The sequence below is a fragment of the Ambystoma mexicanum genome, chromosome 1q (genome assembly GCF_040938575.1).
Source record: "Ambystoma mexicanum isolate Mex_15411 chromosome 1q, UKY_AmexF1_1, whole genome shotgun sequence".
Taxonomy (NCBI): Eukaryota; Metazoa; Chordata; class Amphibia; order Caudata; family Ambystomatidae; genus Ambystoma; species Ambystoma mexicanum.
In genome coordinates, this window is record NC_090922.1 from 984272717 (window position 1) to 984296033 (window position 23317).

Below are 23317 nucleotides of genomic sequence, written 5' to 3' on the forward strand. Positions count from 1 at the left end.
TGGGACATGCATCCCTCGATGGAGCGGAGCGCACTCCAGAGAGACTCCCTGCAGCTCGCAGCTCGGCCAACAACGCAACGTTGACATCGATCAGGAGGCGGACAAGGTACATTGGTGAGGTCAGGAGGTGTGGAAGTGGACAGAGACCAGGAGGTGGTGGGGAGTGCTAAGGAGTATGTGGCGTTGTTGACTGTGTGTGCAGGTGAGGTACTGAATGTGAGAGTGTGTAGGGAGTGAGTGTTGAAGGAGAGTGAGTGAGAGAGGTGAGGTAGGAGAGAGGGTGTATAACTGGAGTAGGTGAGGTTGGAGACAGAGGAAGGAGTAGTTGGAGGAGGACGGATGAGAGAGTCAGAGAAAGTAAACGTGTGAGAAGACCACGTGGAAAGAAGAGGGAGAGAGGGGAGACCAGACAGGTGGGAGTAAGGAGCAGAGAGTGAGCCAGAGGGAGAGTAGACCGAGAAAGATCAGAGGTAGGGCAAGAGAAGAGCAGAACAGAAGGGAGAGCAGGGAACCATGAGATCAGAGAGAGGAGTGAAATTGAGAGAAATAGCAAGAACATATAATACAGGCACAATCCTAAAACATTGATACAATTCTGGGAAAACTATAGAGAAGGGAACCCTTAGGGAGACGGAAGGAAGTAATACAGTGTTCTGCCTTTAGGCCATCATCTGAAGCTTAGACTAGACTGGAAAGTAGGGGTAACCAGTCTCTAGTTTTAATATCGCACTCAGTGTTACGGAGGCCTGGGTTAGGGAGGTGGGTGCCCACGGGATGTCGAGCGACCAGACAAGGAAACCCAATAGTTTGACCAATATGACAAGACCATAAGCATCATCTGCCAAGTACTCCAACCTATCCTCTATCCTAATTCTTCTTGACCTGTCTGCTGCCTTTGACACTGTCCATCACTCTGATCTCCTTAAAACTCACTCTTTTCTTGGGAATCGCAAATCAAGCCCTTGCCTTGTTTCGAATCCTCTCTGGCACCTCGCCAATTCTTTGTTGCCTGGAACAACACCTTCTCTCAACTCACTAATGTAACTGTTGGTGTTCGACAAGGCTCGGCCTTGGGTCCTTTCCTCTTTACACTCTACACCTCTGCCCCTGGGGCACTAATCTCCTCCTTTGGGATCTCGTACCAACTCTTTGCGGACGACACCCACATCTTCTCTTTTTCTGAACTCTCCTTTGATCTCCCTATCAAAATGTCCAACTATGCCATTAAATATTGGATGGCGTTGCAAGCAAGAATGCTCTTCTTCCCTGCCAAATACTCTACCTCATCTCTTCCCCTGCCTATCCAGTTCCCACCTTACACTTTCCCGTACTCTTCTTCAGCTAGAAACCTCAGTGTCATCTAGGACCCTTCTCACAATATTAGGAAAATCAGGCACCTCCTTCCTTTCAGCATCGCCAAGCATCTATTAACCACTCTTCTCTTCTCTAAACTGTACTACTGTGCCAGCATCCTCTTTGGTCGCCCCAACTATGCTGCCTGTCCTCTCAACAAGATCATTAAGTTTGCTACCAAGACTCCCTTTAAACTCCCTCACTTCACACCTCCTTCCTTGTACCGTCACCAGGCTGGATGGCTGACAATGCAAAACAGGGCCAGATTTAAATTTCTTCTCCTGGTTCACAAATCTATCCATGGCAAGTCATCACTGTATCTATCCTCAGCTATCCAACTCTACAAGCCTTCTCTAATCTCTGCTCCTCCTCCACGACTACCCTTGTGGCACCTCACCCTCCCTGTGCTTGCTCTCGCTTCTGCTCTTTCCTACTTCTTGCTTCACTTGCAGGGAATTTTCTTCCCATCCAAGAAACTGTCCAATCTAAGTTACTCTCTTAACCTACCTCTCATCTGCCTTCTAGATAATATGTTTCCCTTGTCTCTAACCTGCCATTGTCCCTCACTTTCTCTGCCTGCACTCCAGTACTTCATCCATCATGGTCGCATTCCTAACATAGCTATCCATACTGCCTACAGACTTAAAATGTCTAATATTGATTGTCCTTAATCCATGTAAATCCACCCATGTATTGTTACAGGAGAATGTTTCATTTACTTCCCTCCACAACTTTTTCAGAATGTCATTCAAACTCACCCCATTGTAAGAAGCTCACTGCTTCCAGTCAAATCTGATTTTGTATCTATTGTATGTTCCTTTGTGATCAAAAGAGCATTGTTCGTCCATGTTTATAAATAAATACATTTTTAAGAAAACGTATGTTTTCAATCTGTCAATAAAGCCCGTTTGGATTCTAAAGTCTATTGATGCCATCTGTGACTGTTGTTCCATAGAAAGTGCAACAAGCAATATTACATGCGTGTATCTGCAATTAAATTAGGTGCACCATGTGGAGGAGGGAGTCTCAGTAGGAAAGTTGGTCAATAGTTTGTAAAATAAAGTGATGGTAGGGACCAGAAATGATGGGGCAGTGTGATTCACAGGCTCTTTGTGATGATACACTGGAAGGGATACAGGGATTAAGGTTTAAAGTTTAGGTTAAATTCACTTGCAGTGTTTCTTCCTGGTATCCAAATCTCGCAAGTATTAATAATATTTTTTTTAAAATTGCTTATCTTTATCATATTTTGTATTTTCTTTACATATATATTTCTAGATTGATTTGATCGCCTGGATGATGAGATGAATCAATAATTAGACACAATAGTGAGACAATATTCAATTTTACATTTGAAGAATGATGGTTTATATAATTGATATGAAAATTAAACCTACTCAGCTGTCCACGTAATCTTCCTCCATGGAGAATCCATAGCATCACCAATACCTGAGGAATTAGGCAGAAAGAAATTACTCAAGGAAATTAAAGAAATGTATGAATCAAGATTTATCAGTGGGCCATTTACTCACTTTCTACTCGGTACGCTTCACATTCCACAAAGACCGGGTCATCGCCAATCAGGTCAGCTAAATTAAATTCATAATTATTTGTAACCGTTGACGACACTTGCATGTCAGCGTTCAGAAGAAGTAAGGATCCATTTCCAAAGTTAGGACCATGCTGTGAATGATCATGGATTGCAGCATCTGGATTTCGGACAGGTATTTTCGAAGGGGTGTCTTTTCTCTCCCCTGTGTTTAAACGGAAAAGAAAGGCTTTTTCATCCCTCACCAATCCATCCCTTGACTTAAACCCTTCATTTGTGAAGCCACCAAATGTGCACCCTAAATTGTTATATGCAACTACTAAAATAGGCCCTTGTGCATCTGTTTTGGAATGGAATGTCGGAGGAGTGAAGCCGTGGACACTTCCCTTGAAAAGAAGACACAAGCGCACATTTCCCAAGAGCTGGCACAGTTGTTTTTCTTCATCTTTCGTTAGCCTTGATTTAACTTCGGCCATTCTTCCAAATCTAATCAGGAAAAGGACAATAATTACCTATTTAAAAAAAACTTTATTTGTGCATCAGTGAAGCAAGGCAAAAAGCAATACATAGTTTCCCATATTTCAATAATCTTGCAGAACTGACTGGAAAGGAGACTATGAACCATATTTTTCTATTGATATATCGTAGGGGAAAAGGAGAGCAAGGAGGGAAAGGGTGTCTGATTATTTAAACTTCGTCACATTTCAGAACCACCAAGGGCTGGGGCATTGGGACAGTGCTGGTCACCAAGGCAAGTAAGAAAGTGCAACATAACAAGAAAAGTGCATCGCAAGTCTTAGGGAGAAAGATGCATGGGATATATGTGCATACATAAGAGTTATTAGGCAGCACATAGTTCATTATAGTTCAGTGACCCTTTCTAACAAATATAGGAAAATAAGATGAAGGACAATCAGGGTTCAAAAGTGCTTTGGATCGTGTAACTACCTCCTGGTGTGATGCAGGAACAGCATGATTGAACTTTTCATGAATGTACAAAGGTTTACTGTGGAGTCTCTAATGATGAGGAAGGAGTAGAATGTCACTGTAAAACACACATTTATATCCTTTTCTATCAGACAGGAATTTGATTGAAAAGGGATGTCCTTAGAGTGGGATATGTTCTTTGTGGAAGGCACCAGTGCAAAGCTATTAAAATGACTTGGAATGTTTCAAATGTTATGTTGGAGCTTACACATAGTTGGGATATATTTGCTAAATGTGTATTCATTTATTTTGCTTCTAGCACCAAACTACAAACGATTAATGTCAAGCATGTTACTGCCTTGGAATATCTTGCTTGGTTGCTATAGAACAGCTGATTTATAACTACAGCTTTTTTGCTAAATCATGCCCGTTTAATACCCCAGGCTATCTGCTTGTAGGGTAACTTCAGATTATCAGTTAACTTGGGCTCCCTGGTCACATAGTCTTGCTTGATAAATCAATGCCATATATTTCAGCTCTGCCATCAAAGTGGTGATGTATTATTGAGCCAACAGGCTGCTGAGGAAGATAGATGAGAGCCATCTGATGTGGAGTGAAAAGCTGTTAGAGACGTGGGGGTTGCACCACAAAGCATCCATCTTGCAAGTCTACAAGTCTGTTTGTCAGGATTCTCACAATCACCAGAATGGCTCACTAGTGTTTTCTTCCGAGATGACTTGTTGAGGACCTTTCCTTGATGGGTCTTCTGGTTGGACCGGCTGTCATGAAGATAGGTACGAGACTCCCCAGACGCCACCCTGCATGTAAGGTGTTACTCAGGCCAGGTAACCTCCGGAAAAGACTGCTGAAAATACACAGGAGAAAAACCTTCCCGAAAAGTAAAAACCTAAGTCCTTGAAATTCAGCGCCAAAGAGGGGCATGGCCTCCCAGCCAACTGCGCTGTCCCCAGAAGCTGTGCGCTGGGGCCGTAGCACGGAAAGGAAGGCCTAACCCTGTCCGTTCAACGATTACCAAGAGGGCCGACCCTGGGTCTTGAAATCTTTCCTAAGTACTCCACCAATCTATGGCAGCCTCTGCGATGTTCCGGGGCAGGGCCAACCAGCTGCTGCACTCAAGAGGGCCCTGTGCCCCTGAACGGGGGCCTGAGCATCACTGCCATGCCGGGTCCTATATCTTCTCCCACCGGCTATGCAACCGCCTTCCTGGGACGGTGGGGCAGATGCCACACCACAGTGTATGATTCTCTTTAGATGTGGGGGCCGATCACTGTATTCAATCCCAGAGGGACCGTGCTGCGAATTAGTTTCGATGACAGAGGTTGCACACACACGTCTCTAGTTCACGGCGTCCATTTTGGAAACCATGGATACTATATTTAAGCAGGGCTAGTGGTGAGAACTAACTGCTCAAACCATGGTTATGGAACTTTAAAAAGAGTGATCTACTAACAATTTTGGTAAATGGTGTGGTTAGAATGTTGGCTCTTATTTGGTCTCGGTGATGGAAATGGCAAGTAGGAAGGGAGGAGAGAGGTTACTAGGAGTTCGGAAGGCATGATTCTTTCTTGTAAAGTCAGAAAGTGGAAGGGGAGTTCATTGCAAACTCATTAATGTGCTGAGTTCCAGCAATTATTTGCCATGATTAGAACATTCTTTACGTTAGTACAGGAGGTTCTGAAAATGGGATGTGGTGCTCTGGAGGTTGGAATGAGGCTGCATTGCATAGTTTGAAAGAGCTATCTTGATACAATGAAGGCCTCTTTACCAACCCATGCCTATTTTGTTTGGTTGATACTCAAGTTTTGATCCTCTATTTGTCTGCAGGTAGCGGGTATAAATCTGGGCTTGGAGGTCTCTGGTTTTCACCTTTCTGAAATAGATAAAACAAGCTTTGTTGAATTGGCCATTACTAGCTCATAACGGCAGGCACAGAGGTCAATGTGCCCTCTGCAGAGAATTATGCATAACTTGAACCTTCCAGTTTATCAGCAGTTGAGTAGACCGAGTAATTCATCCCTCCATCTGAATTGGTCAAAACGTTAACCACTGTGCTGTGGAATAATATGCCTTAGCATATATGTACATGAATTGGTAAATGTGCTTGCATCAATCATCTTTGTGTAACCTGGAGCTTTGAACGTCAATGTACCTGCCACATTTTTTAATCCTTCGAAAAGCAATTAAAACAATAGCTTTGGAAATGGCAAAAGTAACAATTGTTATTTGTTTACAGTGTTATTTAAGGATTCATGAGGTGTGAACTGTGATTTCAAAACAGGACTATCAAGAGAAAGGTGTGGGTGGTTTTATCAGAGAAACTAGACCCTAACTTGACCAATCAAGAAGTGAGAAGCTAGGGAGGTACTCCAAGACCCAACGAAGAGAACAATAATGGTGCCAGCAGAGAAACCTGAATTGGTTAGCCCCGTAGCCGTAAGAAGCAAAGCAAGCAGTAAAAAATTGAGATTATGTCTGGATATGAACTCTAACATCACAAAACTGGTAATTTCGTTACAATATGCACAGAACATGTCTAAACAAGACATTACCAGCTCATACCACCAGGATGAGCCACATCCAAAGTCAAAGCATTGTCCAGTGTTTGCGATGTCATTCAGGCTGACTGCTGAAATTGGTTTACAATGATATTCTCATTCTTGCAAAGACAGTCGATGACCATTGACAAGACATTCAGTTAAGTCCTCGTGATATTAAGTGATTGCACTTTCCGCACGCTACTAAGGAATTGCCCGTTCCTGCAAGAGTGCAAGAATGATTCTACAAAACACTAGGCTAAGGATTGAGGAAGATTTATACACACTTGTGCGGGGCTTCGATGTTTATAGAAAACTCTTTATGGGGTCGATGTAGCAGAGCTATTAAGGCAATACTTTCAATAGGGGAGCTGGGTGGGCAATGTCCACCTGGTAAATATAAAATAAAATAAAAAGCAGTATGTTACAGGGGACTAGCCTTATACAATAGTATATTTTACATTAGAGTCTTCCAAAGAACTCAATAAATCAAACGGCAGGAAAATAGGATTAGCATTATTTTGGATAGGAAGTTTAAAACTGAGGCAAAACTGGATGCCAATGGCATAAACCCCCCCAAAAAGCGTATATCTACCCTTCATTCATCCTATGTTTCTTTAATGGCTGCTAAAAAAACTTCTACTTCTCCTCTCTTACTACGTTGATTTTTCACCATCCTCGTCGCCTCTCTCCACTCATCAACAAACTATTTTCTCCATCTCTCCCAACCTTTCTACTTCCCCTACTCTTTCTGTCCGTGACTTTGCAGATTATTTTACATCAAAAGTCTGCACCCTTCACTACTCATTTCCTCAACATTTCCAACCTTTTCTCCTGAACATCATTCTGTCATGCCCCCCCTTTCCTCTTTCTCCCCTCTTACTGACTCTGATACTTTTGTTCTTCTTTCTCTGTCTCATCCGACTGCGTCCCCTCTTGACCTGGTCCCAGCTTCCCTGGTTTCTTAGATCTACCCATTTCTCATACCCTATCTTACTGCTATCATTAGCAGGCTCACCTTCGGACAAACCGGCCTGCTGCCTACTCCAAAGCCAATGCAAAGGAAAGGGCCCACATTCAGACACAGGTATCTGGTGCATCCAATAACACGGCAGAACTTTCACAATCTGCAGGGAACTTGCCAATCCTTCTGCAGTCTCTCCCCCCCCCACTTCTTGATTCCCAGGCCCTGTGCAATGCACTAGCCACACTTTTTGCCACCAAAGCTCAGGACATCCTTAACAACCGTGTTACGCACCTGCCCAACCCTCCCCACACCCTGCTGCCTCCCTTGGCCCCTCATCCTCCTCCTTCACACCTGAAAAAGTTACCAGAGTTGTCCGCTCCATGAAGGTCTCTTCCAAACAGGTTTCCCCATGCTCATCCAGAACCATCAAGGACAACATTGATTCTATTGCCCCCGCACTCACCGATTTCTGCAACCACTAATTTGGCATTGGATCTTTACCCACCACCCTCAATCACTCCCTTGTGCGCCCCCTCCTCAAAAAACCCTCAGCAGACCATACCTGTCTAGCCAGCTAATGCCCTATTTCCATTACCCCATTCCTGGAGAAACTGTTGGAGAAGCTTGTCTTACCCCAACTCAACTTGCACACTGAACTTGTGAGCTGTCTCCACGACCACCAATCTGGATTCCGAGCATCCAGTGGCACGGAAACTTCTCTTCTGAACACCTTTGAAGAACTGCTTGCATCTCTGGACTCCAACTCCCCAGCTGTCCTCATTAAGCCTGATCTCTCCTTTGTCTTTGACACGATCAACCATGACATCCTCATGCAAAGGGTCCATGATACCATTGGTATCTCTGCACAGGCACTGGACTGTTTGACCTTCTTAACTGACCGCTCTTCCCAAGTCATCCTGGGCTCCTTCTCCTCTCCTACCTCTCGCTCCACCTGTGGTGTCACTCAAGGTTCTATCCTCCGTCTTGGCTTTTCAACATCTACCTTGCTCAGCTGGCACTCCTCATCTCCTCCTTCTCCCCAACTTCCAGTGTTATGCAGACGACACACTACCCCTCTTGCACCTTCCATCATCCCTGACTGCCTATCTGCCATCCTGTTCTGGTGCACTTCCAACGATCTCTGCCTCAATGCCAGCAGAACTGAGATCCTTCCCATTGGGACCAGTGCTCCCTCCTCCTTCCCGTCTCTCTGGGCTTCCTCCATCGGCTCTCCCTCCCTGCTTCTGCTTCTGGCCAAGCCAGAAAGCTTGGAATCATCTTCGACTCTTCCCTCTCCTTCCTCCCTCAAACGCAGGACATTGCCAAGAAGTCCCACTTTCAGCTCTTCATTCTCAAAGGAATTCTCCCATTTCTCACCTTCCCCCAGACGCTCAATGTGACTTGAGCTCTGGTTCTCACTAGGCTTCACTATTGTAATAGCCTCTTACTGAATCTACCTTCTTCCACTCTACGACCACTCCAGCTAATCCAGAATAGGGCAGCAAAAAGTATCCTTGACCTTAAGCCCAGGGGCAGCATCTCTCCTGCCCTAAAAAGTCTTCACTGGCTCCCAGTTGCTGAACAGATCAAATTTAAATCCCTCTGCATCATCCACAAGGGTGTCTGGGGCCAGAGACCACATTATCTGCAACTCTCGCTAACTAGATTCTCTCCCTCTAGACCTCTATGTCCCTCTCGTACCAACTCTCTTTGTGTAAAACGTTTTGCTAAACAGAGGGCCGGAGGTCGATCACTTTCCTCAGCTGGCTCCCTCCCTCTACGTCTTGAGCAGGACTTTCTTAAATTCCAGAAGCTTCTCAATACTTTCCTCTTTACCTCCTCCTTCCCTCCTTCTCTCCACTGCTAATCTCACAGTTGCCTTGTTTGGTGTACAGGGCCCTTATGCATCTTTGGGGCCCTTGACATCCCTCACCCAATCACTGTAGCTTCTGTCTGCCATTAGCACCTTTCGGCAACCCCTCCCCCCGCCATGGAGGGTCGCACTTTCCATCCAATGCAGCTCCTGGTCATGTAGCACTTACCATACCATGCACTTCATCTGTGACTCACCCTCGCATGGACACCCCAGCACTTACCCCAACTGCCCTCTTCCTTGCTGCACTTGCACATTCTGAATACTCACAAGCATAGTAGGTTCATCGGTTTTTTTCCCTCACTGTACTTATATTTCGTGTATCGTATCATGTTTCTTTACCATGTTCTGTCCCTGTTGCCCTGTGGGCGCTTTGAAACAGTATTTAGGTCCTGTATAAGCACCTAACAAGCGAACAATAAATAAATACCATAAATAAATGAACATCTCCATCTTCCCCTTACCTTTTAAGCATGTTGTCATTATTGTCCTACTTAAAAAACCCTCTTTGGATCCATCTATTCGATCAAACCTCCGCCCTATCACTCTTCTACCTTTCCTTTCTAAACTTCTTGAATGTGCCATCTGTACTCAAATCTTCTCATCTCCAACAACACTCACTTCTCCCTCCTAATCAGTTGGGTTTTCAGCATGTGCATTCCACAGAGACTGCATTTCTCCAGGCATCCAACTTTCTTTTGACTGCTCGTCATAGTAAACTTTCTTCAATTCTTATCCTTCTCAACCTCTCAGCAGCGTTCAACACGGTGGATCATCCTAAGGCTTCTTTCTGCCCTTTGCGCTCTTGGTTTTTCAGGGTCTGTCCTTGACTGGTTCCCCTCCTATCTTTCTTGTTAGAGTTACACTGTCTATTGGGCTGGCAACACCCCTTCTCCCCTTCCTCTACATTATGGCACTGTCCAAAGGTCTGTCATGGGTACCCTGTTATACTCCATTTATACTATCCTGCTTGGTTCACTCATCAACTCCTTTGGCATCTCCTTTCATTTTTATACGGATGACTCATTTTGCAACTCGCTCCACAACCAGATCTCTTCTTGCCTCTCGGCAACTCAATCTTGGATTTTCTCTAGTTTCCTCTTCCTCAACTCCTCAAAAACTGAAAATCTCCATTTCCCCCACCTCCCGCTCTCAACAGCTCCCTTTATCCTCCATTTCCTTCCCTGATCCCACTGTCCTCTATAGAACAAAACCTGGGTGTGATCTTTGAGTCTGGGTTTAGATTTTCCTCTACTACTACGGCCTGTCGTTTCCATATCTTTAATCTAGGCATGGTTCGACCTTTTCTCTCTCTCCAGGCTACAAAACGTATCATCTTATCCACTATTTTCTCACGACTTTATTATTACTCAGCCTTGTTGGTTGGCCTTCCTTCATCTCACCTTGACCCTCTCCACTCCATTTTCAACTGTGTCACTTGTCTCCTCTTTCAACTTTCTCCTTGTTCTTCTCTTAAAATTATCTTATCTCATTCTTTCTTCTCCCCTTTGATTCTCACCTTCATTTCCACTTTCTTACCATGGTCTTAAAATGTTACCATGGTCTTGCTCCGCCTATCTCTCATCTATGATAACACCCTTACACGTGCCCTTTGCTCTCAGCATCTGCATCTTATTTCTTCTCCAAACCTCCATGCGCTCCCGCGTGTTTTCGCTTGTTTTCCCTCCTGGCCCTGAAACTCTGGAATGCTGTTCCTCCCGATATCTGTGACTCCCCCTCTCTACACATCTTTCATTCTCGTCTTAAAGCTCATCCTTTACTTATATTTTCTTCTTCTTAAACTATCCCTGCTGATCATCATGTACAATTGTACCGTTCTTACTGCTATGTAAAGCGACTTGGAGAATGCGCTCAGTAAAGGTTATTAAAAACAAAGTACAATGTAGGCAGAGTCAACATAAGTGACAGTTGTGCTTAGTGGGAATATGTTGTTTCATCAAATCTGGTATATTGATTAACTAACTACATAAAACCAAATGTCGAATTTTGGCGGATGGGGAATAGGCAGGGGTGGAGGAACACCCCATAAGGGATAGGGGAAGAAAAAAGGGGTTGGGCCAGCATCTGACCGAATGGTCACCTGGAGAAGGCAGTTTTTCTGATAAAATTATGTTGCTCATTGACGTTCATTCAGTTTCTGAAAGAGGAGATCTGCTAATAAATGCTCCATGTCAACATTATAGTACACATGCGCCTTTTCTGTAACCACTCCTGACTTATACAGCCCCAGCTCTGCAGTGGCACAGAGCATGGTAAAAAAGGCCATAGGTGCACCCTGGAAGCTTCTGGGACACAAAGTGCCTGCAAGCAGAGTAGACTTTTTAATCTTCTACACCTCTGACCTAAATTATAATAATTGTAATGAGTCTGGTGAAGCATACACCTTGAACTGATTGTTGAGTGGTGCCTGTTGAGAGCACACAACTATAAAAAAAAACAGCTATCTGATATCACACTAGTGTCAGCTCTGAGCGATGCTCAGCTACGACAGAATCGATATATATTGGTGTATGGCTGGACTGTCTCCCAATGCTATGTGAGGCAATGGCCAGGATTCTGACTCAATCACAGTGCAGGGAAGCATCAACTTCCCTCATGGCATATGAACTTCCCTTAGAGATGTTCCTGAGAAAAGGTGGTTTAGACGCAGCACTGACATAAAGCCAATCTTACACCAGGTTGCTGACCATAAATGTTTCTTTGAAGTCAGCAGGTAAGTGAAGGAGGTAGAGTTGGAGTAGCCAGAAGGGGTGAGAGAAGTGACCCAGCATCTTGGTTTCTGTTAGGAAACTCCTCTGTTGTGTGTCCTCTCCATCTGCTGCAAGTAAGGTACTCTGGGTATGACATCATAAGACAAAATGCACTTGACCTGGATTGGACCACTTAGGAGAGCAGGCGTGCCTTGGACAAAAGCCTTTTACATTTTGCCTTTAAAAGGAGATAGCACCCCTTCATTCTTTGGTTCATCTTTGGACCATCAAGAGAAGATACAGTTTTGGACATCTTTTGAGTGCAGTTGTTTCCAAAGGCATCTGCCACAGAGAGAAGTCCCTATCCATACCCAAGGAATAGTGGGATTGAACTGCTGCTGGACCAAGGCCTCTACTGGGTGCACTGGAAACAGGATTCTATTCACTGGGGATGAAAGATCCCATGTAGGGGTCAGGGCAAGCTCCCTGGACTGACAGTGTAGTACAGTCCAGAAGGACGTGCCTTGTCCTGGAGCTACTGTATTGGGTCTCAAAGGCACCCAAAAATGAGGAAGCAACCCCGGTCTCTCCCTGCATCTGCAGACTGCATTGAAACTGGTTTGGGCACACTCAACACCAGCCAGGCTGCTGATTGGGAACTTCCGGAATCCTCTCCAACATCGACCCTCAACTGACTCCACATCTCAATTAATAGTGTCCCCAAATCGATACCACTGACTGGTCACCAGCTTCTTTAAGCTCCAAGCCAACACTGCTGCAGCACCACTACACAGTGTTGAGCCAGCCAAGTCTGCTCGCTGTTGAAGGCCAGTCTCGCATCTCTGCACTGAAAGCCATGGAGCCTTCCAGCTCCGCTGACCCTGTATTGCCTGCCGTACTCAGCACGCCGACTCGACACTGGTTCGGTGGCAAAAGCATAGACTCACATTTCAACACTGCAAATCATTGCGCAACCAGGTTGAGCCCCAAAGATAAGAATAATGTACTGTAAAGAGACCCTGTACCCTCTTGATCCACATTTATTTATTTATTGTGCATTTGTAAGGCACTTATACATCAAGTAAATTGTACCCTAATGTCTTTTTAAGCCCCCTTTTCTATATTTGTTTTCCAAGAACATTGGGTAGATGAGGAAGTGTGTTCAGGCAATCAGATTGGGCACCACTGTCAATGTTCAGAGGGCGCTTCTCTATTGTCTGGGTTTTCTTTTACATGGGTGGCATTTTCTAGAGTTTTCTAGTTCATTGAGTGCACTTAAATATGTAATTAAACGTTTTCATTTCTATAGAACCTTCATTGGACATTTGATTTTGGAACCATTGTACTTAGGTGGTTTGAGTTGGTAGCTTTCGCCACTGCTGAAGATATAGCCTGCCCTTGGCCTACGCCGCTACACATGGCAAAGAAGGTACACCCTCCAGACTGGGCCTGTTTCACCTTGGAGATTGGGATCACTGCTGGTGTAGTGGTAGTGTGGGACTGAGTAGGTGGTTTAGCCACTGCTCATTCCTGTACTCCTGCAGAGAAGTACTCATTTCATCACAGCATATTTGAAGAAGTGGGTGGGAAGAAAACACCAATCCAATGGAACACAGATGCATGTTTAGCTTGTACCCAATGGTGTCCTATGAGTGCAATGTTATTTAATGCGGCAAACCCCAGCAGCAAGTTGTGCTGTAGTCAAAAGGAGCTGTACAAGTCCTGATCCAGCTGTAAATATGTAGGATGCCATGACAGTGGTCCCTGGCCAGGCCGACACCAGAACCTGGGACAACATGACTGAAAAAAGAAGCTGGTGCTGGAGAGCTGTGCAGCTACCTCCATAGCAGGGGTCGGAGCCCCAGCTCTGATGAAGGAGTGTCAGGGGCCCAGACATGGGGAAAAAATAGTTATGTGCCCAGCAAGTGCCATTCAATGGAACCTAGAATTCTGAAGGTGAGGTCACAACGGTGCATGCTGAATTGACTGATGGGAGTACCTCTGTGGTTCCATCTATTCCTGCAATGAGGTCTGGAGCATGACATTCCTGGCATTACTTTTCGGTTGGACTGTAGAGATCAGGAAGAAATCCTTTCACTTTATCACATAAGTCGTCTTCGAGTTGTTTCTGGGCGAGTCCCAGCATTCTGACAAAAGTATGACGGAACTGTTCCTACAGCTTCCAATCAGATACACTGAACAATTCAAACATTTCATGGTCTTTCAATCATAGGGGTCACCACGTTGAAACCTTCTCAGCAGTGAAGTACAGACACTTGTTCATATATCTGGTCAGATCTAATCATGGTTGCCCTGTGCTTCCAACGTGGAGCCTCAGGATTGCTAGGACTATAGCTTTCATCCGAAATACGGACAGCCGCCAACAGCCAGTGAGTTACACAAGGAACTGAGAAGGGTGACCTCTGGGAGGAAACAGATGTCAGGGCTCTTTTTGGGCACCCGAGTTGGGAATCTGAGGGAAACATGCACCGAGTAACAGTGCCAGTGAGGCTTTCCTAAGAGGAAAGTGGGGTTGTTGAACCATGAGGTAAAGGGAACAATATTAGTGGGCTCACTGTGAGTCACAATTGCTGACTTTCATCCCAGCAGAGACTTCATTTTCTAGCCTAGCATACTCAGTATTGGCATCAAGTGGCAAGCCTGGTTAAAAGGGACAAAGGACCAATTGAGGTAATATAAGGGCATGCCCAAAGATTATGGTTTATTGTTATTTGTGATTTATACCACACCAAACCTGCAAACATTGACTTTCACTTGAGTATTTCGAGCGGTGGAGAAGGCGGGGTGGATTTCTGTGCCAACTATACCCTAAACAGATCTCCCAACAGTAATCAGACAAAGGGTAGCATTACAGAAGCTTTGCACCAGCGCAAGGAAAGTTAACAGTAGAGCAACAAATTCCCTAAGCGCAGAAACAATCTTTCAATACATTTTTGCCCCAGGGCAATGTTTGTCCCAATCCCAGTCCTTTGCCCTGGTGCAAACATGCATTAAAAGCATGTGTTTTATGCACTAGACCAATGTTTAGGGTGTGTGTGCTAATTTCGAAATTTGAAGGCTGCACCAAATCAGCCCAAAAAAAGGCCCTTTTTTGCGTGCAGCCTTAAATAGTCAGAATTATCAGATAGAACCCTGAAATAGTATAACGACTTTACACATCTAATACAATCAAATCAACAATATTGGTGAAAATAGTCAACTTTCATAATTTCATTCAATACAATAAAGGATAAAACATATATAAAATTGCGTATAAAATCATGCATGAAACCAAACCATAGGTTTTGCTTCAAAGTCTAGCTCAGCTTCATTACTTTTTGTCTGTAATTCAATTGCTTATTATTGCTTTTCATTCAACATTAAATGTTCATGCTTTCTTATTACTCAATCGCAAGAACAGACCATGTCCTATTGTGTGATTAATTTCTTTTCGACCATTAGCCACACCCTATATAAATTAAAATGCAATGATGGCGACTAGAATGAATTGGACACAATAGTATTCAGTTGGTGTACATATTCTCCTAAATAACGAGTATAGGTAGGGCCTAGGATGGGGCGTTCATGTTTCGGAGTCTCCAGTTGTTTGATTGAAGCAAATAAGGTAACACTGCTGCGTCTGGGATCTTAGTTCTTTTACCCACCACTGATAGAACAGTATTGTAACAAAACTATGAAATGTCGGAGGTTCTTAGATGGACAGATAGTGAAGTATGCCTGGGGTTTGATAAAACAATATAGTGTCTTAATTACAAAACCGCAACTTCTGAATGTAGTTAAATGGGAGAAATGTTCCTCCCAATCCCTAAGATCAATTTTCTTGTTTACTTTGTTTTTTTAAAGCGTAAAGCGTGAAACCCTAGCTCCCAATTTGGAGACCATCCCACCGTTTCAAAATGTCTAACCATACTATTTTCGTATTTTAGCGTCCTTTCTTTTGCACAGGCTTCTAGGCCAAAATCGTGCATAAAAAGTGTTTCTAGGCTAGTCTTAGTCTGAAGATACACTAATGCTTGTCTTTTAAGAACCTTTGCATTCAGAGAAAGCAGCCCAAGCTCCAGTCTAACAATAGCCACTGGAATGCAAGATGGCAACTCCAAAACATTTCTGCAATATTTACCCTCAATTACCTGCAGCCAATCAAGTTCTGTGATAGTCAAACTTTCGAGGCCATATATTATACTTGGTTCAAGGCACTGTAAATAAAGTCTTCTTGCACCTTCAAAAGTATAGCCCCTCTGTTTGAGTCACAAATCTATGGATTAAAGATGTCAACTGGGCTGCCTTCTTGAGGCGTACAGTCTTACATACAGGATAACCTGTTTGCTAAAACAGTTCAACTCCAAGATATTTATATTCGGTTACATATTCAATTATCTCTTTCTTGACTGTCAAGCACGGGCCTGCAACTTTTTTTGACGCAGTTAGCATCAATTTCGTCTTCACTCCGTTTATTTTCAGGGAATTTTCAGCTGCATAATTCCATAGGGCCTTGCGGCACGACATAATCCTAATAAAATATGATCCAACAGGATCAAGTCATCGGCATAAGCCAGTATAAGACAGTGAACACTGTGGATCTAAGGAGGAGAGCTCCCTACGTTGGCTATGGTTCCAGGCAGATCTTTGAGATATACATTGAATAGCAGGGGAGCCAAGACACACCCCTGTTGGACCCCTCTTTCAATTGGGATTGGTGCAATCAAGGCTCCCTCGCCATTCAACTTACTCCGACGAAGTTATTAGTATGAAGTAATCTCATAAAATATAAGATCACGACAGGGCATCACAGCTTTTCCAATTTTTCCCATTTACAGAATCAAAGGCAGAACTAAAGTCAACATAAAGAACATACAGTCCTGGTGAATCTCTCTTTCGTGTTCCATCAATAAGGTAATCATCAACCTAAGATTGTGCAGAGTTGAGTACCATGGGCGGAAACCGCTCAGAAACCTATCGAGAAAGCCGGAGCTATCAGCCCAGCTCTGCAGCCCCTTCAACAGAAATTATGAGAATAACTTCCATATGCAGTCAATCATAGATAGTAGGCAATAATTACAAGGTTTTAGTGCAGATCACTGGAGGCACACCAGGATAGGGGTATTGGACCTTCAAGTAAGATCTTATCAAACAGGATTTTCAAGAGAATTGCCCAAAAATTACCATCCTGCTCCAGAACAACTTTGGCTAAACCGTCTGGTCCAGGCACCCTTAAGGACCTCACGCACACAATCTTAGATAGTATATTGTCCTCTTCAATATCCAAAATAGAGCCCTGATTAAGACTGTACACTATAGCGTCAACCTAATGCTTCACAGTTTGTGACCATTAACTCGAGTGGTTCTTCTATGTCTCCTCGTTAATAGGGTTGTGGACCTTTTGGATTTTATTCCCTTTAGCTACACCAAGTAGCAACCAAATATTACGGAAGTTACCAAGTTTTAAAACAATAACCATCTTCTGCCATTGGGTATTGCACCGTGACATACGCCACCATTGTGTCCAATTTCTGCATGCATTTTCAGCAACTTTAATTCGCCTCAATCGCTCTGGTGTGTGACAGTCAGTTAGTCTGATTCTACAGACTTCTTGTCTCAGTAGTCACTTTCTATCACGTATTGACTTATCGATTATGAATGCAGTCCTTTTGTTAAAATGTTAGTGGTCTGTCTGAGAATGCGAAATGGATCACTGCATTTTGCAGCAGAATGGCAATCTCATCAATATCGTAAGTCAAAAAATCCCTTGTTTAAATATTCATACGTGTTTGTGGTCTCTTTGGTCTGTTTCTATATTCATTTGAGGCCAACTAATACGGTTACCAGAGTGTTGGACTTCGGCTCCACCAACTCTTTTGTGATTCAAATGGTCACTTTCTAGACTAGCTACCAGGGTAGCATGATCACTCCAGTTATTCAATTTAACTGAAAGTGAAAGTATTCTTGGTAACACATTTATATTCACAAAAAAGTAATCCAATGTTGCCTTCTTCGACCCCTGCCTCCAAGTAAATGTCCCAGGCTCTTCACCCTCTACTCGGCCGTTGAGCATTTTAAGGTCCCAATTATCTAGAAACAACTTCCGATTTGATCGACAGTCATTATGGACTTGCTGCCTCATCTTACCTCCTTACACCTTTACATCCAACTAATTCCTCTTGGCAAAAAATGTACGAATTAAAGTCACCACCCAAAATTATAATATCCACACCATTCCCCTCTGCCCAACTGATAAACAATTATTGTAATATTGATTGTATGTGAGCACTGTTGTTAGACCCAGGAGGAACATAGATATTTCAATTTAACACCGGACGTTTAAACATACACTGGGGAATTCATCTTCAATCACTAATACATGTTCAAATTCTAAGGTGGAAATTCTACATGAACTGTATTTGTGATTAACACCCAGTATTAATCCAATATAGTTTGCCCCTTTCTCTTTTCTTTGCCTTAATCCGATACATAGTATGTCCATTAATGTACATATCAGTCATTAACCAGCAAATAATACAAATATTTGATTTTCAGTTAGGAGATTAGTAGAGCCATTTGGGGTGCGGCGATGAATGAAGCCTTGGGTGTTCCAAGACATTATTGTTAAATCTCAGTTCTGGCGAGTTAACACTGCAGGAAGAGATTCGGCCAGCCATTACAATGTAGTCTGAATGTCAGAGAGTTGGACATTTGATGTTTTTACGCTAAGGCAGGAAGGTATAGATTGCCCAGTACTCTATGAGGGTTCAATACTCGGTGGAAGAGTCGGATCTTCATGGTTATCTTCTACGTCCAACTCAACACTGCTGCTATAGAGCAATTTATTAAAACTGTGCAACAATAGCACTGTTCCAGTATTTTTACAATATATCTTAGACGGATTAGGATTGATGCATTGTAAAGGTTGAAAGAACTCAAAATCTTCTGAAACCAGCACTCCCAATTAAGGTATACAATGTCAATGCGTTAAAAATGCAGTGCAACATAACCAAGCAGATCTATTTTTCTGATGCACGTTTTTATTAGCAGTTTTCCATTCATCTGTCAATAAGGACACAACTTCGAGTTTCCCAGCTCTAGCAGTTTGTATGATTTGTTTCCTGATTCTCCGTCATTTTATGTACTACCGTTGATAACAGAGACATTGGGCCTCATTACGAGTCTGGCAATAGCCGTGCCGGAAAAACCGGCAGGCTCCTGCCGGACCCGAAATATCATTCCGCCTCCATGATTGCCAGAATCACTGGGGCATTACAACCCTGTTGTCCCAGTAATTCCGGAGGTGGACTTCCGTCAATCCTGATTCCCATGGAGTGCAATAGGACTCCATAGGGATGGAGACAATGGAAACACTGGTTCTGTCTATGACTGAGCCGGTGTTTCCATTTCCGCCTACAGTAGGGTGGCGTTACTCCCGCCAGGTCAGACCTGGCGGGGGCGACACCTACCGCCTGCAGAACTCAGTATCAGCCGGCCCGGAAACACCGGTGGTGGCAGATTTACCGCCACAGTTGTTTCCGTACCGGCAGACTCTAAATGAGGTCCATTGATTCCATTGAGCCCACAGCATTAGATATATAATTCAGGTCCTGGGAAAGGTCAATAATGGCTATTGCTTCTGATTTGACCTTGTCCTGTTTCGGCTGGATTAACCAGCTTGTAAGGTTTCCTGTTTTCTTTAACTGCCATGTTTATTACGTCAATGTTCTAATTGGCTCGTTTGGAGCCCTTTTGCTGTTCAACAGATGAAGTCCCCAACAGCTCCATTGGTTGCCTCCTCTGTCTGAGTAAGGTTTTCCAGGCTAGTCGCTTTTGGCTCTGAGAATAAAAAGGGTCAGGTACTTCCGATAAATCATTGGCTGCTTCTATGTTATGTAAATCAGTATTAGAATTACTCGTATCTGCAAACTCTATGGGTTCAACTTAAGCAATTTGTATTATGTCACAGTTCTCTGTGTCATTTTGTAGGGTCGCTTCTTTGGTCACTGGATCAGTAATAGGTAAAGAGGCGTGTAGCTGTACATAATCACAAATTCTGCTGCAAATTTGCATAATATTCAAAGCAAACTGCACCAATGCAAGTGAGCATTGCATTCCGAAGTACGCCTGCTGGCTCCGAGCCGAAACCTTGCTAGACTGATGTGGGGACGAGTGCATTAGAAGATTAGGTGAAGTAGAGAGACGCTCAGAATTTTAAAAAGTGCATCAAAACTTTCCTCCGCTTGAATGACTTATGCTTCTACGACCGTTCCTAAACCGTTGCCCAGGTTCTCAATGTCATGTTTTGTTGTACCATATAGCAAAAGTTTAGTAGATAATTGTTGATGTCATCAAAAGACAATAAATCATTACTAGAAAACCAGCCTGCCATATCAGTGTCAGGGACCTTAGTTTTTGGAGACTTATTTTCCATCAGCATTGCGACAGGAGGTACCGCTTGAGGAAAAGATGTAATCTTTCCCCTTAGGTTATTGGAAGGGTTTATTACAGGTTCCAGATGTACAGCCACCTGTTTAACACGTTTTGTTGCTGTTTCAACAACAAATGTGATGGCCGTTGGATCCTGGCCACCCCTGAAGTTATATCTGATAGATTTTGTCATTGATTCAGCTTGCATTTTCGGATTTAATGCCATTTAAAGATTTTAGAGTGCTCACAATGACAAGGCCGCCAAATTACCTGCTCCCTGGCTCGCCGACTAGCAGATAGCAAGACAGCACTCTGGTACAGCACTGTGCCCGACTGCACGAGGCCCACAGCCTTTGTAGGTTTCCTGGCCAGGTAGGCGGGTTTTAGCTGGAAGACCAATTGAATGAATGAATGTTGTGCCTTTAATCCAATAAGCAGCGATGAAGTTAGAACTGCTAACGGCAATAGCAGCAGAGATAATATGTGTATCTCCAGCACCTTAATTCTTCAAACCAAAGCACAGCGGGGCCCAGCAAGACACAGCAAGATAGCACTCTCGCACACAGCACTCTTGCTAACTTCATGCTTGCCGACTGCAAGCAGCCTTTATAGGTTTCCGGAGCAGGTAAGCGGATCTTAGCCTGAGGACCAACTGAATGAATTAACGTTGTGCCGTTCATCCAATAAGCAGCAATGTCATCCATTAAGCAGCGATGAAGTTAGAACTGCTTAAGGCAACAGCAGTATATATAATAAGTCTATCACCTGCACCTTAATTCTTCAAACCAAAGCACAGTCGGACACAGCAAGACAACTCTCTCACAGCACTGTTGCCAACTGCGTGTGAGCCAACTGAGTGCAGCCCGCAGCCTTTGTAAGTTGCCGGGGCAGGTAGGCAGGTCTTAGCTTGAGGACCAGTTGAATGAATGAACGTTGTGAGGTTAATCCAATAAGCAGCAATGAAGTCAGAACTGCTTACGGCAACAGCAGCAGAGATAATACATGTATCTCCAGCACCTTAATTCTTCAAACCAAAGCACAGTGGGACCCAGCAATACACAATGAGACAGCACTCTTGCCATCTGCGCACCTAAAATTCAAGTTGGAGAACAATAAAATAAATATGCCAAGTCTAACTAAATGGGTGGTATACTATTCCACAATGAAAATCAGATAAATAATGCACAGTGTTTCCTACCAGTGACCATCCAATGTTTCTTTCAGCAGGTCTTCAGAAACCGAGTTGGTGGGGTTACTATACAAATACACATATAAGGAAACAAGTTATGTTTACTATGTTTTTAATTTTATATTTGTGGAGAGTTCAAAAGCTGCCAGTGCTGCCAAACAGTGGGCAGCAGAACTGAGCGGGAGTGCTGGACCTTGCCTTCTCCAAGTTATGATTGTTCTGTCTAATATCAATTGACTCCTCCCTTTCTGCTAATTACTGTGTTCACTACTTTTCATATATGTGACATTTTTACAGCCCTCATCCATCTCCCTCTCCGACCCTTCTTCTGTCGACCACCCCCGCTTCTACTGTCCACTACTCTACTTCTCCCCTACCTCTCATTGAATTAGCTCCTATTGACCCTTTTGCCCCTGTGACAAATCTGGCACTATCGTTACTGATTCCCTCGAGAGAAGCTTTCCTTGCATGGTCAGGGAAAGACAGAAACTATTGTGACAAATCAACTTCCGGGGCATCATTGATCCAGGAATGAATATCAGTTTCTAAAGCATCAATCAGCCCCCACACCTCTAGTACACCAGAAGGGATCCAAACAGATTGGAAACACAAGCAAATAATAAATCTCTGTGTCCAATCTTGGTAACGTGGATGGAACAGCAGGCTTATCTCTGAAAGGTTGGAGATTGTTTGTTACTTGCAACACAGCGAAAATACAATGATTACACAATGATAAAATGGACTGTCCGGTCACGGTTGTACAAAAATATCGACAGCAGATTTACTATATTATTATCAGAACAGACAGTTCGAGCACACTGCGAAATGCAACCCACCCAGTAAAGGAATGCAGAGGACAGACAGTTTCAACGAAGAAAAAGGGATGCACTCAGGATACTCACTGCAGGGTAGCCGATATAGTAAATAATCGCAACAGTTCAAGGATACTTGGTTTCAGCACAAAGGGAGCAGTGGGTTGTAAAATGTCGCAAGGGGCCTTCAGAGAAGGACCAGGCAGACAGAACCACAATGTACATTGTGCTTGTTGGTGTTCTTGGTGCTCGACTGGGTCGAGTTGGTTTCAGGGTGCTTTGCAGCTTCTGCAACACAGTTCAAGATGGGAGACAGCTGCGGGTATCAAGCAGCAGCCAGTTTAGCGAGTGAAGCTGGACGGACAGCTGCAGGTTGGGCTACACAGTGGCTTGGGGGACAGGAATCGTCGTGCTGAAGCACTTGTCGAGGCGTCTCGGAAGGCTGTAGTGACTGTAGCATAACAGAAGTCAGCAGGGCAGTCGGTTGCAGCTCGAGAAGCTTGACCGGCTCGAAAAAATGTCCTTTAAGGCAGACATCGGTAGATGATTGTCAATGCACGTCTCCTAGGTTCTTCACTAGGCTCATGACGTCCTTTAAAGCGGACAGCCCAAAGTGGAGGATAGTGTCGCGGGCAGCTGCCTTGTCGTTGGGTTTTCGTTCAAAGACTCTCTGGCACATCCCACCTAGGAAGCTTGCGGCAGAGCCCAGAAAGGCACGCTGGGTGCTGGTTCGGTACCGGCTCTGGAGCTGCTGGTTGGTTCTATGGATTGGTTATCCCCCTGTGTTCCCAGGGAGATGTTTATGGGAGGGATCTCGCTTCCGTCTTAGAGGTCCTGGGCTTCCTTCAATGGCAGAAGATGTAAGGCAGACTGTACCTTCAGCTAGGGTCCAATGCTGAGTTCTTCTGGTTACTCCTTGCATAGACTTTAGATGATCTCCCAAAAGAGGGG

The 23317-nt window shown here is 44.0% G+C and overlaps 1 protein-coding gene across 2 annotated transcripts in view; it reads right to left on the reverse strand.

The window, feature by feature from the left end:
- Positions 1 to 23317, reverse strand: part of LOC138539815 (interferon-induced protein 44-like) — a 237741-nt gene that overhangs the window by 161831 nt on the left and 52593 nt on the right. For both annotated transcript variants that reach the window (XM_069641637.1, XM_069641636.1), the window contains 2 exons: positions 2886 to 3388; positions 2751 to 2802 (listed from right to left, as the gene is read on the reverse strand). In XM_069641637.1, coding sequence (XP_069497738.1) covers positions 2751 to 2802; positions 2886 to 3378 — 545 coding nt within the window. In that variant the 5' untranslated portion in view covers positions 3379 to 3388. The remainder of the gene's footprint in view (positions 1 to 2750; positions 2803 to 2885; positions 3389 to 23317) is intronic.